We start from the raw sequence: 15876 nt of genomic DNA, 5'->3' as shown, positions 1-15876 counted from the left end.
TGCCTGAGTCATTCAGGAGTTCAAGTCCAGTGGGGCATTGTAAATTATTGAGTGATAACCAGAAATTACACTTTCAGCCAGTTCTTTTGCAGTCTTCGAAGTGTAATCCAAATCTGTCATTCTATAACCCTCTTTGGAACACTTTCTACATCTTTCTTTGGAAAGCCAAATTGTTTCCAGGGATCGTCAAAAGGAGAAATTGTAAACAACAGATTTTTACTAACACATTGAATCACTCTCTATAATTTTGAAACTTGTATAAGTGGCAGATAGTCATTTGAGAAGGTTTATGCTGTCTTTTTGACTTGACTAAGGTGCTAACAAAAGAAATGGGTCATCAAAGTGTAATTACAGATTGTATGTATTTTATAATAGAAAGTATTGTCTGAGCCTAAGGGAAAACAACTGAGAAATATTTTTGGCTTTCCTTTTCCTCACTGGCTTAATTCAAATGTGGACCACTGTTGCGTTCTGGACTTCCTCTTTAAGTTCTTGGCTGAACGTAAGGGGGGCTGATCATGAGTAAGATAAACCAGAAAACCTCCCTTGATTCTCGCCTTCCTACTGGGGCGTGGATATGGTGGCCTGTTTAAACAGATGATTACAATACCTCACCCAGGAGTATAGAAGCCAGGATCAGTGCTTCTAATGGGAAAGCATTTCTCAGAATGCTGAGGAAGAATTAAAATGTCAAAAATCAGTAAAGTCAAATAGATTGGAGAGAAAACGAAGAACTCCCCAGCAATTGCCCAGTGAGATTAAGCCAGTTAAAATGTGTTTGGGTTCTTGATAATAACGGGATGCAAACTCTAGCCCTTAACCCTTGTGTGGATAAGGATACAGTTGATTTTTCAAAGGAGATCAATATCCCAGCCAGTCTTCTCATTTCCCTTTTAGGGTTTAAAATTAGTTGAGTGAAAAAAAATCAATTTTTAAATTTTAGTATTCATTAGATTCAACTGGAGAAGTGGTTAAGAATATAGATACTGCTTAGATGGAGGGAGTGTGGAATGAATGAGCTGTGGGTGCCTTGGAGGGCAGTGTGAGGAGTGTGATTGTGATGGGTCAGAGCCCCTTCATCTGTGCTTCCATGGGCATCCGAGGTGATTTTATGGTTACATGGAAAATAAACAACTCTATAAAAACTGGTTGAATTTTAATGTCATCTCTGGACCAGGGACCAAGAGGAAGGCGAGGCCCACCAGGAAGTTTTGGAGAAAAAGGCTTAGTGGGTGCTCAGGTAGGTTTGACAAACTCACGGCTCAACACAGCTGCTCATTCCCCACGGCCAGTTCGTAGACCTGTATGTCCCTGGACAAATAATGTAAAGATACATGGTTTGTTCTGGGATCTCTGGGTATCAGGACTTTCTAGAAATAGTTAATTTGAGGAAATAGACACTGACCACCAGCTATGTACCCTTTCTACTCTAAGGATATGTAGGATTGTGGGAATACAGTAATGAAGTAGATTTAGTTTGAGCCACAAGGGTGTGTAACACAAGCTCATGCTTACCTGTAGTACAAGAAATAGTACTATCAAAGCAGCATAAATGACCGATTTATTCCTCATAAACATATAAGGAAGCATTACTTAAAATCACCCCAATTTTATGGAAGAGAAAACTGAGGCTCCAAGGGATTTAATGATTTTTCACCTGAATGGTAAGTGGCTGAACGGGCCCCCAACCTGGGTCTCTCTAGTGCCTGTGTAGTGCCTTCTCCACTTGCTATCCCGTGGGTCATAGGAGGGTCAGAGCAGGTTGAAGCTGGTGGTTAGAAGTGGCCTCCTGTGGAAGGAGCATTTGAGAACAGCTTCAAAAACCCAAGCAGCACCATTTGAGCCAGGGATTAAAGTGTCTGGAGATTCAGAATGGCCTGTGCCATCTCTCTCTTGGTTGGGAAGGTCAAGTCCTATAACTGATCATATCATTTTCGTTCTCACTTGATCATATTTTCTGTTTGGAGTGGGTAAAAGTTCAGACAGTTGCCTTCCCAGTTTCTTCATCAGATGGTGTTTTTCTCTAGTAGCCAGGTGATTCCTCCAAATCTTGGCATCTGGAGTATGTGGCCTCTTGCACACATCACCCTGCTCACTCACCTCAGTCCCCTGCTCAGAGGTCAAATGTGCATGTTATGCACTTTGGAGGATAAAATTAATTGGGTCAAACATCACAGCTGATCTGGGTTGTGGTCTTATTGCAGGGTAATCCTGGGCCTCCAGGCCCAAATGGTTCAAAAGGAAAAGATGGATCAAGGGGAATGAAGGTGAGTGTCAGAAAGCTCACTCTTCCTTGTGCAACTGGATTCTTTCATGTGAGTATCTCCTTACACGATCATTTCCAGTGTGAGAGACTGATGTGCTTGGTGATCACACGACTCTTCATTACCTTGTAGTTAGATAGATGGGGACCGAGAAGGAAAGATGCTTAGACAGCCATATAGCAAGATGGATGGATAGATGGTCACATACATCAGTAGACACAGACACATCGCTAATTAGATAAACATACAGACTCACCACCAGGGTAGATTCACATTCTAACACATAGAAAAAGCTGTGGTAATATAAAATTCTGTAACTGGCGCTGCATACCTGGCTTGTTGATTTTCAGTACCAAAATCTTTACTGTAATAACGTTATTGGTATTTTGCAAAGTCTAGAGGAAGATTTCAGAGAAGGCAATGGCACCCCACTCCAGTACTTTTGCCTAGAAAATCCCATGGACAGAGGAGCCTGGTAGGCTGCAGTCCATGGGGTTGCTATGAATAGGACACAACTGAGCGACTTCCCTTTCACTTTTCACTTTCATGCATTGGAGAAGGAAATGGCAACCCACTCCAGTGTTCTTGCCTGGAGAATCCCAGGGATGGGGGAGCCTGGTGGGCTGCCATCTGTGGGGTCACACAGAATCGGACACAACTGAAGCGACTTAGCAGCCGCAGTCTATCTGTAAGCCAATACAGTGGGCTTCCCTGGTGACTCAGTGGTAAAGAAGCCACCTCTGATCCCTGGTCGGGAATTTTCCCTGGAGAAGGAAATGGCAACCCATTCCAGTGTTCTTGCCTGGAGAATCCCAGGGACGGGGGAGCCTGGTGGGCTGCCGTCTGTGGGGTTGAACAGAGTCGGACACGACTGAAGCAACTTAGCAGCAGCAGCAGCAGAGGAAGATTTGACATTAGACTGCAGGATGTTGTCACGAGGACTTAAAAGGAATGTAAAATCTCTATGGAAAATGACATACAATTGATTGAACTTAGAAAATTAACTTCATGTTTGCCTTTTATTATAAAAGGGAGAGCTTGGTGATGTAGGAGAAAGAGGACCACCAGGTCTACAAGGACCAAGAGGGCACCCTGTAAGTCTAGTTTCTCTGTTTTGGTCTCCTGATAGAATTTCATGTTACTTGTTCTTGCTCCACAGAAAATCCTAACATTCTTGATGAAAACTTGGGGTTATGAATATGACATGCATCATCAGTAGAGCTCTTGTACATCTCTGTAGTTCAAAGATTCCCAGACTCCTTATGTCAGTAAAGACTCCAAAGATATCTTGGGATTTATTGTTGGAGAGGGAGGTTCCAAAAAGACTCTTCTGTTTGACAAAGATATTTTACAAGTGTTTGAGTCTTCGAGAATACAAAGATGTTATGAAACGTTTTTTTTTTTTTTTTTTTTCTGGAAAAACAAGTAAGACAGCCAATCAGAGTTGCAAACTTTTAAAGGTCCGGGTTTGATTATTCAGAGCCTGTCATCATCTTTGGAGGCCAAAGATGATCTGCAGTGCTGTGCCTTTTCACCTTAGTCATTACTCTGAAGGTGAGAGCAAGTTAGTTATTTCATGACTATTTTCAATTTACTACCTCACTGTTACAGGATAATGCTGTCTTTCCAACTCATATTTCTGAGATTTCTTTCATTACAGTAGGAAGGACCTGCTGCTGTTTTTCCCTCAGCATTGAACTTGCATTTTTTTTTTTTTTTTTTTTTAGCAAGCAGAAGAAACAAAAACAGGCCTAAGAAGCTTAAACTTAAATGTGGAAAGGGGAAAAAAATAGGATTACTATCAAATGCGTCTACACTCAAGTCAGATGATAAGGTTAACACTGTTGGTTAGACTATCTTGACTTGAAATGATGCTGGCCTGTCCCTGGAACAGGCCAGGCTGGAGAGCAGTGCCTTTCTTGAAGGTGTCCCCTCAGAGGGGACATCGCTAAAACATACAGTTGGGGCCTCTGGGGTTACAGATGCTGATGGCCTTGCATGTCCTTGAGCAGAGTGAAGCTGGAGTAAAGCAACTGAGCCTCATTCGCATCTTTTTCTCCCTTCAGTAATCTATTTCTGGCAATTTTTTTTCCTTTACATGATTTGTCTTTCTTTTCTAAAATTTCAAACGTTCCCCCTTAGGTCAGTGCCATAACTTCTGTGGCTTAAAATTAAAAAAATCTTCTCAGTTGATTTGGGTACAGTCTTTGTTCATTCAGCAAAGAATAGACAGAAAGTTCTGAGTTGACTCTTTATTACAAGAGGCTCACTGTCTAAGTGCACAGTATAGATCCCAGTAGAATCATCAACATTTTCGTAATTGCTGCCCTCATCACCTCTGTGTGGAATCGCACCATCACCGCTTCCACTGCCATCAGTTCCGTCACCGTGACCATGACCGTCACCGTGCCCAGCATCACCATCACCACCGCTACCCCGAATCAGCACCATCGAGGCCACCACCATCGCCACCACCGTCACCACTCCCCTCCCAACATCACCAGTGCGACAGCCACCACCGGAAGCAGAACAATGGCACGAATCAAGCACGTTCCCTGTGTTTGGCGCCACGCTAAGTGCTTTCCACGCACAATTCCCCTCAGTCTTTCAAAAAAAAATCATGCTGTGTAGATGACGTTATTATCCCCATGGTATGGTTTTTCCACTAGTCATCTATGGATGTGAGAGTTGGACTGTGAAGAAAGCTGAGCGCCAAAGAATTGTTGCCTTTGAACTGTGGTGTTGGAGAAGACTCCTGAGAGTCCCTTGGACTGCAAGGAGATCCAACCAGTCCATTCTGAAGGAGATCAGCCCTGGGATTTCTTTGGAAGGAATGATGCTAAAGCTGAAACTCCAGTACTTTGGCCACATCATGCAAAGAGTTGACTCATTGGAAAAGACTCGGATGCTGGGAGGGATTGGGGGCAGGAGGAGAAGGGGACGACAGAGGATGAGATGGCTGGATGGCATCACTGACTCGGTGGACCTGAGTCTCAGTGAACTCTGGGAGTTGGTGATGGACAGGGAGGCCTGGCGTGCTGCAATTCATGGGGTCGCAAAGAGTCAGACACAACTGAGCGACTATACTGAACTGGACTGAACAGATGAGGAGGTTGAGTAACTTGGCCAAGGTCATTATAGAACCAGTGTTGTAAGTGGAAAAAAATTCAGGTCTATCTGGGTTTATATCATATGGACCACATTGGCTTCACCCACCCCTCCTCTCCAATTTGTCTTTATCCCTAGAGACTTACCAGTTCTGAAGCTTCTTCTGTTGTGATTTTATCCTGCAAACAAAGCAAATTTAGCCCAAGGGGGAACTTTGTACAGTGATTTGGCTTCCTACAACCAAGATAGCATCTTGCTGAGGTCAGAATTTTGATGAAGAGGTGATCAAAAAATTAACACACACGTGCACACACACACACTTACGTATCTTGTGGTCTTTTAAAGTTTTAAACCCTTGTCCCCTCCTTATCCTGTGAAGGACATCTAGTGTTTGTGCTGTAGAGGTAGGAGAAATCTCCACCAAATCCCCCCAACCTCCGCCAAGCCCCTCTGCCTTCCCTACCTCCTTGACCTGCTGGTTTGTCCAAGAGTTCAGAGAATATTATCGACCAAGTGTTGTGGATGACCCTACAATTCATCACGTATCTTTTTCTTAGGGTCTTCCCGGTCCAGAGGGATATGGACATCCAGGAAGAAAAGGAACAAAGGTGAGGGTTACCTGACAGATTATTCCCAGCTAAAGTGGTACTTTTTATTTTACTTCACTAGAGTAAGAGTTATTACCCAAGTGGTGTACCAGAAATGGTTCCTGTGTATTTTTTTTTATGACATATATCAGAGCTGCCAGAGTTCCCTCCTTAAAAAATAAAAGCTGATTTAGTCTCTCCCTTATTTAAAAAACAAATTCCTAGCCCCACCCCAGCCCTGTGCACGCCAGGACTGTTGCAACTCCTTGTCTTTGCAAATGCTCTTGCCTCTGTTTGGGATGGCCTCCCCATCTCCTTCCTTTGGACCATTTTTACTCTCGTTCTTAGACCGACTCAAGTGTCAGCTTCTTTCTGCTGATGCCCTACTGGGCTTCCCCAGACAGAAACCGTGATGTGCCCTGTGTTCCTAAGGCCCAGTGTTCGTGTCTCTACAGCAGCTTCCCCATCTAGGTTGGATTGTCATTTATCCGTGCAGCTACTTCCAGTTTGTGAACTTGCCGTCAGGCTTGCATCTTATTCATTTTTAGAAATGTTAAGTGTTTAATTTATTTATTTTAAAATTAATCTGTTTAAAAAAATTGCCGTGTGGTTGATTTACACTGCGGAGTTAGTTTCAGGTCTACAGCAAAGTGATTCCTCTATCTGTCTAAATCTCCTCTTTTTCAGATTCTTTTCCGTTATAGCTTGTTACACGTTTTTGAGTATAGTACTCTGTGCTATACTGTAGACCTTTGTTGGTTATCTATTTTAGCAGTGTGTGTTAGTCACTCACTTGTGTCTGACTCTGTCCATGGAAGTCTCCAGGCAAAAACACTGGAGTGGGTAGCCATTCCCTTCTCCAGGGGATCTTCCTGACTCAGGGATTGAACCTGGGTCTCCTGCATTGCAGCAGATTCTTTACCGTCTGAACCACCAGTAAAGCCCCCACGGTTAGTAGAGTATAAATGTTAATCCCAAAGTCCGCCTTTCCCCTGTGGTAAGTTTGTTTTCTATGTCTGTGAGTCTATTTCTAGTAATATATTCATTTGTCTCATTTTTTAGACATTTTATTCATTTTTGTATTGCTGGAACAGAGCCTGGTGCTGAAAATAGCTGCTCAATAAGTATATTTGAATATTCCCTCCTATGAGAATCTGGTATTTTAGCAAAACCTCAGTGACAGAGGTTTTGAAGCTTGGAAGCCGCATGAAGCTTGAATCAAATGTCATTCGCTACAATTATTCTGGGGGCTTCAGCCCACAAGTTACATTTCTTGTCTCATAAAATAACAAGTCACTGGGCTGTGCAGTAGTGCTCAGCTGCTGAACAGGAGTCTGGGCTGACTTTTCTGCCATTCTCTTGTTTCCTCGTGGCTGCCAGATGGCACCACTGCCATTTTATCGAGCAGAAAAGAGCCCTGAGTGCTGTGAGTGCTTAGTAAATAGCTGTGGAATGATGGAACATCTAGTTTAGCCTTGTCGGTGTGCAGATAAGAGTATGGAGGTTCAGAGAAGTGAAGCGACCTACCTAAGGTCACACAGCTTGAGCCAGATCTGAGTGTAGAAGGTAGCCTTTGGAGCCCCATCCTGGCAAATTAAATCTTTCTTCTCTAAGCTAGAGTTTGCATAGAAAGGATGCTGGAATTCAAACCGGCATGTTTGGAGCCAGATGCCAGCTGTGAGCTAGCACAGGGGCCGTCCGTGCTCACCGTGATACAGTCTGCTGTGGGGCAGAGGGCTGCAGTTTGCGCTTGCTGCGTTTTCTCCTGGCAGGACACCGCGGTCCCCCTCAGGCTCTTACGCTGCCTGGCCCACTGCCTTTTCCTGGCTGGCTCACTCTTCTTCCCTCAAAGTTGACGACCTCATACCCACCTTTCTCCCCTCAAGCCTCCAAGACCTGCTTCGTCGTCTCCATTTTCAGCAGGTGACTGTGCCTCCTATTTCATGAAGTAAGTAGATCATTGAGGAGAAAATCACTGTGTGCACCCACCGCCGCAAAGGCCGCCTGCTTGCCTCCAAGCTTGCGTGTCCAGCCTCCTTGCACTGCCCTGCATCAGAGTCTGTGCCGTTATCTGTCTGTGAGCCTCCTCTTGCCTCCTGTGGACCGAATTCCATTCCTTTTTTTTGGCTTCCTTAAAACCCTGGCTCTTGCAGCAGTCACCTTTCTTTCCTGCATCATTACATTTTCTTCCCTCGCCATAGACCATTCCCATCAGTATACAAACAGGTGGAAATATCCCTCATCTAAAACAAACAAACAAACAAACAAATTAAAGAAAAACACCCAAACCAAAAAAAAAAAAAAACCCCAAACCCCCTCACTTAACTAGACTCCCGTTGCCCCATTCCTCTCCTATAAAACTCTCGGAAGGAGCAGTCTGTATTAGTGGTTCTTACACAGGGGTGATTTTACCCTCCAGGGGGCATCTGGCAATACCTAGAGATGTTTTGGTTGTCTGAACTGGGGCAGGGATGCTGCTGGCATCTAGTAGGTGGAGACCAGAGATGCCATTTTATGCTGTTTGATAGCCCTTCACGGCTAACAACCATCAGGTCTAAAATGTCAGTAGTGCCTCGGTTTGGAAACACCACCTTCTTCCCTCTGGTTCTCTGCAACTGATGACAGTTGAGCCTTCACTCCATGGCCCTCCCCTCTCACGACGTCTGCTTCGGTCGTGGTAAATGTGTGCTGCATTTGAGGGACAGTGGTGCTAAGTCCAGCGGTCAGTTCTTTGCCCACATTGTGCTACATGTCTCAGCGGCATTTGGCAGAGATGATCACAAGGGCTTGATCTTTAAACCTTTCCCGACCCAACTTCCAGCACACACTACTTCCTTGGTTGTCACTGGCTGCTCTTGCCTGGACCTTCTCAATGTTCTAGAGCACTAAATGTTGAAGACTCGAGATGACTCTATCCTCACATTTCTCTCCCTCCTTAGTTACTCCTGAGATGACCTGACTGATGGAGTCAAGTGCCATCCACCCTCCAATCTTCAGTTTATTTCTCTAGCCTGAACCAGTCTCTTAAGTTCCAAATACATTTCCCTTGGTTATCTAATAGGTACATGAAAATTGGCATGTCCAAACCAACTTTTTTCTTCTTCTTTCATTTTAAAATCTTTTATTATGGAAAAATCCAAACATATATATAAGTGAAGATACAAATGTAATGATCCCTCTTCTGATGTACACGTTACCTAGTTCAAACAATGCAAAACACTTGGCCAGTTTAGTTTTGTTTTATTTGTGGTCTCACCTACTTTTCTTCACCCCTCTCCCAATTATTTTGAAGTAAATCCCTGGTAGTGTATCAGTTCGGTTCAGTCGTTCAGTCATGTCCAACTTTTTGCAACCCCATGGACTGCAGCACGCCAGGCCCCCCTGTCCATCACCAACTCCCAGAGCTTGCTCAAACTCATGTCCATCGAGTCGGTGATGCCATCTAACCATCTCATCCTCTGTCGTCCCCTTCTCCTCCTGCCCTCAATCTTTCCCAGCATCTAGTTCTTTCCTAATGAGTCACTTCTTCCCATCAGGTGGCCAAAGTATTGGAGTTTCAGCTTCAGCATCAGTCCTTCCAATGAATATTCAGGACTGTATAGTTCATGCATAAATATTTCAGCTTGCATCTCTAAATAGCCTTTAAAAATGTACAATACCATCATCACACCTGCGTGCGTGCTAAGTCACTTCAGTCGTGTCCGACGCTTTGCGACCTATGGACTGTAGCCTACCAGGCTTCTCTGTCCATGTGATTTTCCCAGGCAAGAATACTGGAGTGGGTTGCCATTTCCTTCTCCAGGGGGTCTTCCCGACCCAGAGATGGAATGTGTTTCTCTTACATCTCCTTCATTGGCACTGGCAGGCGGGTTCTTTGCCACCAGTGTGACCTGGGGAGCAATGATGCTGATGGCTTACGGTGAATGGTGCCAGCAGATTCCCCGTCTCTGAAGCGTAAAATTTCACTCTGGGACCAAAGACAGTCTCAGGCACCAAGAGCTTTGTGAGGCAAAGATTTTTATTTAAAGTGAAAGTGAAAAAGAAAAAGTGAAAAGTCATGTTTGACTTTTCATGAAAAAAAAAAAAGAAAAAGTGAAAAAAGTTTCTTGCACAGACATCAGAAGGGGGTCGAAGAGTACCCACCCCCACTATTTTAAGCAGGGCATTGGGTACTTCTCAGTTGATGGCTGAGAATAGAGAAAAAGAATACCTCAAGGTCGTAAGAGCTCCACCCAACCCTCCCCCAAGGCAGACATCCTGGGATAACCAGCCGGAGACTAGCCAGGGAGAACGGGTTCTGAGCAACGTCTCAGACCAAGATATACCATTGCTGTAGAATCAGGGGGACAAGTCTTGAGATATGGGTTTCCATGCAAGATGTGCTACAATTATAATCATTAACACAGAGTCTAAGAAAAGCATTTCCGTTAGTAAGACACTGTCTCACTCTGTAATTATCAACTCCAGACCTAAAGAAAGGCCAGTTCTCAGGCAAGATACATTGTTGCACACGGCTTAAGGAAAGCATGAGGAGAATGTTCACCTCCTCCTGAAAGGTCCCTGGACTCCAGGCCAAAGTTATCTCTCTGAATCCTTTAGTATCATCAAACATGCAGTCAGTCAAAACTGATTCACCTGCCCTTCACCCTGCCTTCCCCAGCATGGGAAGTAGAGACTGCATCCTGCCAGTTACTCAAGACAGGTGCTTGTTTCATCTTTAATAAGTCTCCTTTTCTCCCTGCCTGCGTTTAATCCATCAGCAAATGAGGGTGAGTCTGTCTTCAAAATACATACATGGGATGAGATTTCATCCCATCTCACCACGGCCAGTGCTGCCCCTGGGCTAAGCCAGCATTAAGTGCACTACCTTAATGAGGGTCATCGCCACCTGACTGTTCTCCCTGCCTCTGCGCTTCTGGTTAGCTCTGCTTGAAGGAACCAGAGCCATGTTTAAAATACAGAGTCAGATCATGTCACTTCTTTACTCACAGCCCAGCCATGGCTCCTGATGGCTTTCAGAGTTAGCCGCACTGTTCCGTGACCTGCACGACTGTCTGCAATCCACCCTCCCCACACCCTTGTTCTGTTTCACTGTTCCTCAGACTTGGCGCCTGTTCATACTCCTGTTTATGGTTTTCACACACTCCTTCCTCTGCCTGGATGCTCTTCTTTGGCACATCTGTTTGGCTTGCTTCCGTAATTCTTACTGGAAGAATAATGGAAGAATTTTGCCACCTCTCCAAAATGGTTTTGCCTGACTCGTCACCCCTACACGTCATTATCTGTTCCTTAATCCTTTTTTCCGGAATAGCATTGATCTTACCCTGTCAGACTGTATGTCTCTCTCTCACTAGCAGGTAAGTTCCTTGATGACAGAATCTTTGTTCTGTTTACCATGGAATTCCCAATGCCTAGAGACGTCTGGCAGACAGTAGGTGCTAAATACATACTCGTTGACTGAATGATTGCTTGGTAGTAGTATGTCTTTGGCCTGACAGTGATCACCTACTTTCCTGCAGCAATTTAGTGCCCCTTCCCTTGGTTTCCATTGGATCATACCTCTGGTTACTTAAACTGATAGATAAAAAATGCACAAGGAGAAAGTTTCGTTATACAATACATCAAGGAAGGAGGAGGAATTTGTAAAAATCATGTGCACATTGTTTTGTGTTGAATTGTAGAAGGGAAATACGGCCACTTGGGAGGAGCTGAAGATAACAGCCGTTGTGATCATTGTTTTTACTGGCACTGGTTTCTGAGTCTGTTTCCTCAAAATTGTAGTTCCTTCTTTTCCCCCCAATGAATGTCAAAGAAAGCCTTAATCATATGACACTAAACAAAGCCCTTATCTCGTTTCTGACACTAGGGTGAACCTGGATTTCCTGGCTACCCTGGTGCACAAGTAAGAAGATATCTTTTTGGCCCTGATATCTGGTATGCAGTGTGTGTCATTTGTTTGTCCTTTATTTTTCTTTACACTCATGGTTCTGCTTTTGATTCTATTAAGGGAGAAGATGGTGACCCAGGCCACCGGGGAGAGAAGGGGGCAAAGGGAATCAGAGGGAAGAGGGTAAGAGCCAAAGGAATTTCCCCATGTCTACAGAGGCCACATCGTGACTCACAGGACTCCATTTCTACTGGGTTAATGGGTTTTTTAGCAGAAAGCCCATGTCCTCCTCAGAATATTCTACACCTTTCTTGGTCACTCCCCGCTTAATGATAATTAATAAATTATCATTTATCATCTGAATGTAAGTGCAGCTCACCAAACCATAACACAGAAAATTCAAGTTGGAGTTTCAGTTATGCAGTATCAATCTTTTAAAGACAGTTTCAGGGGTACCCTTGTCTTTGGTAAATCTAGATGGTTTGCAGGACAAACATTACTGTTTCTTTAAGATTCTTCTAAGCCTTGACTTTCTCTTAGGTATTCTAGGACTAGACTCTCAAGAATGTGGCTGCCATCTTGGTGGACTTGGAGTCATGTTTCCTCTGTAGTTTGGGGATTCTGCATGAAAACCATTAAAATCTTCAGGTTTGGAAGATTCTGTCTTGAAGATCCACAGTCACTGGCAGCCCTTCTTGGAAAAAGTAATTGATGGATACCCCACACCTAGGTAGTGCTTAGCTGATGGATAGGGGCTTCCCTGGTGGCCCAGACGGTAAAGAATCTGCCTGCGATGTGGGAGAAAGATCCTTGGAGACTGATCCTTGGGTTGAGAAGATCCCCTGGAGAAGGGAATGGCTACCCACTCCAGTATTCTTGCCTGGAGAATTCCAGGGACAGAGGAGCCTGGCATGGAGTAGTAAAGAGTCAGACATGACTGAGTGACTAACACTTCCACATTAGGGAGTTAGGTCTTTTGGGAAAAGAACACGGACTAGGGTTCAGTGTAGAAAAGAAGAATGGAAAGATAGTGTGTATTATCTGGGCACTTTATGATTGGCATTTTCGTAGACTGGCAAGGACATAAAGAAAAATTTGATCTGTGTCTAACCTAACTTACTATTGGCTAATATTGTTGTTCAGTCACCAAGTCATGTTTGACTCTTCATGACCACATGGACTGCAGCACTCCGGGCTTCCCTGTCTCTCACCATCTCCTGGAGTTTGCCCATGTTCATGTCCATTGAACTGGTGATGCCACTCAACCTCTCATCCTCTGTTGCCTTCTTCTCCTTCTGCCTTCAATCTTTCCCAGCATCAGGGTTTTTTTCCAGTGAGTCAGCTGTTTGCATCAGGTGGCCAAAGGACTGGAGCTTCAAACTTCAGCATCAGTCCCTCCTATGAATATTCAGGGTTGATTTCCTTTAAGATTGACTGGTTTGATCTCCTTGCTGTCCAAGGGACTCTCAGGAGTCTTCTCCAGCACCACAGTTCAATCAAAAGCATTAATTCTTCAGTGCTCTGCCTTCTTTATGGTCCTGCTCTCACATCTGTACGTGTACTGGAAGGACCCCAGCCTTGACTATACTGGCTAATATTACCTTTCTCAGTTAAACTTTTCTCTCCTGTTTAAAATTTAAAAAGACAAAGTGTCAGTTACACGCAGATAATTCAGTATCAGTTCAAATACCTGTAAGATGAGCAGCGAGTCCATGGACAGCATAGACTGCTTCTGAGACACTAAAGATCAGAAGCTAATAGGAACTTTTCCTTTCTCTTGATGCCTGACCCTCAATACTCATTTCCTGCATTTATTTAATTATGTGACGAGTCTCGGCTGAGAACTGAGACATAGGGTAAGACTCTGTTTGGAAGTATTTGTGCGAAGGCACACATATTGACTCCGGTTAAGTATGTACGGTGGGGACTCAAGTGGTTCTCACAGAGATGCCTCCCCCCAGTCTGCATGTCTCACTCCACTAATTGGCCCACAACAGACTCATTAGACCTCGCATCTAAGGACAACTTGGAATCTCAAAGTGGGCCTATTGGTCGTAATCAAGTCGTGTTCAAGGGGGGCGCTTACTCCTTTGGTTTGGTCATTTTCAGGGTAAGGCTGGACTTCTTGGATTTGCTGGAACTCGAGGTGACCCAGGCCCTCCAGGACCGGTGGTAACATGGACTTCTGCTTTCTTTTATTTGAAAATAACAGTGATCGAGGATTTGGTGAGAGGCATCTCTAAGAAGAAATAAACGTTTAAAATGCGCAGGAGGAGCTTTATAGGGAATAGGCCAGTCTTGCTTTAGAGGACCTTAGCTTCAAGTCCTTACACAATATGGTATTTATTAAATATAGATATTTTGACTTAAATGTGGGGAAGACGTTAGGGTGCCTGAAGATTCATGAATCTGTCTAAATGCAAAAATAATACGTAAAGTTCACTGGAGAGTGAGCTTATCATTGTAAACAAGATGAGTGACGGCATTTATGCAAAAACCAGAAAGAAATCCTAACAAAATATGACATTTATAAAATCTTTCCTGAACTGACAATGTTACAGGTCCACAGATATTTGTAAAATTCCCTGGAAGGTCACTTGGTATGAAAGAAAAAACCTTGAGGTGATTGTCATTTTGCATTATGCTTCATCCTATGAGGCCAGACGTCATCCATGCAGGAAGGTGCAGGGAGTCAGCAGTGGGTTGAACCTGTGGCCTTCACTGCAGTTTAGTGCTTGCTGGAGAGGTGCACAAAAATCTTAAAGATAGATTCAAAAATCTTAAAAGTAGGAGGACCACCATGCCCATTTTACAGATGGAGAAACAAAGGCTGAGGAGGTTATAGTGAACTGCAGGAAGTCACAACTGACTACCTCACAGAGCCCGAATAAGAACTGAGAGCTTCAGAGTCCCAGGGTGGCTGGAGTTGGGCGGGTCTGTTGGGACGGTTTCCAGGGGAGACTTGTGTGTGCTCGAGAACAGATAGGGTGGTGGTGGGTGGCAGGAGAGGGACAGGGGAGGGCTGGGGTCCACTTTAGAATCTTGAATGACCTTTTCCTGATTCTAATCCTCAACTGTGGCCTGGTCTCAAAATGACCTGGTCTCTTAAGGGTCTTTCTGTAGCATCTCCCTGGGCACCCTGAACTCTGAGGTCTGGGACACCTCTCCTAGACACTCTGAACTTCTTCCTTAAGGAGTCAGACAGAACTTCAGGCCCTAAAGGGGTGGTCTCTGTACCTTGGTAAACTTTCTCAAGTTCTCTTGCCAAGTCTTCAGAATAATGTGTTGGGCTTCCAAGCTTGCATTTGAAACCCATTTCTGTCTTTTCCAGGGCATCAAGGGTCCCAGAGGTGTGGTAGATATGATGGTAGGTAAAGATTTTTTTTTTTCATATTTTCAAGGATCTTTCTTATTTTTCAGACATACAAAGCATAGTTATTTTATATTCTCTGTCTGATTATTCCGGTATCTGAAATGGCTATAGAATCTGTTGTTTCTCTTGGGTGTGAATATTTTAATTCTAAACTTTATTTTTTCAAAAACACAAAAATTTCCACCTTTGCAAGATAGAAAGCTATAAAAATTCTTTAATTTCTCCTCTTGTAAGTTCTCTTGATACTTTAAAGTTTATAGACTTTACTCTAGTTGATTATAGCCAAATCAAGTAAAAGGAACAGAATAATATTTTAAATATTTAAACAATATTTTAAAGAGTAGAATAATATTTTAAATCTGGATGTTTTTGACTAATACTGGTTGGCATGAAAGGAAGACTTTGAGGTCTACTTGGGATGATCCCCTGGAGAAGGGAAAGGCTACCCACTCCCATGTTATGGCCTGGAGAATCTCATGGACTGTATAGTCCATGGGGTTGCAAAGAGTTGAACACGACTGAGAGACTTTCACTTTCTTTCACTTTTCACCCCTGTGCAAAAAACAAACAAGCTTTTTTGGTGAGGCGCAAAAATTGCTTATACAGTATTTATCTTTCTCTTTTTGACTCACTTCATTCTCTAACACGTATATATGG

At 43.8% G+C, this 15876-nt stretch overlaps 1 protein-coding gene across 1 annotated transcript in view; it reads left to right on the top strand.

Annotated features, from left to right (window-relative positions):
* Positions 1–15876, top strand: part of LOC109563465 (collagen alpha-4(VI) chain-like) — a 139425-nt gene that overhangs the window by 81764 nt on the left and 41785 nt on the right. Inside the window, exons 19-26 of the mRNA XM_070797000.1 lie at positions 1178–1240; positions 2205–2267; positions 3296–3358; positions 5930–5980; positions 11826–11861; positions 11967–12029; positions 13956–14018; positions 15178–15213. Coding sequence (XP_070653101.1) covers positions 1178–1240; positions 2205–2267; positions 3296–3358; positions 5930–5980; positions 11826–11861; positions 11967–12029; positions 13956–14018; positions 15178–15213 — 438 coding nt within the window. The remainder of the gene's footprint in view (positions 1–1177; positions 1241–2204; positions 2268–3295; positions 3359–5929; positions 5981–11825; positions 11862–11966; positions 12030–13955; positions 14019–15177; positions 15214–15876) is intronic.

The sequence above is a fragment of the Bos indicus genome, chromosome 1 (genome assembly GCF_029378745.1).
Source record: "Bos indicus isolate NIAB-ARS_2022 breed Sahiwal x Tharparkar chromosome 1, NIAB-ARS_B.indTharparkar_mat_pri_1.0, whole genome shotgun sequence".
Lineage (NCBI taxonomy): Eukaryota > Metazoa > Chordata > Mammalia > Artiodactyla > Bovidae > Bos > Bos indicus.
Note: the sequence above shows the minus strand (reverse complement) of the source record. Positions and strands in the feature narration are given on the sequence as shown.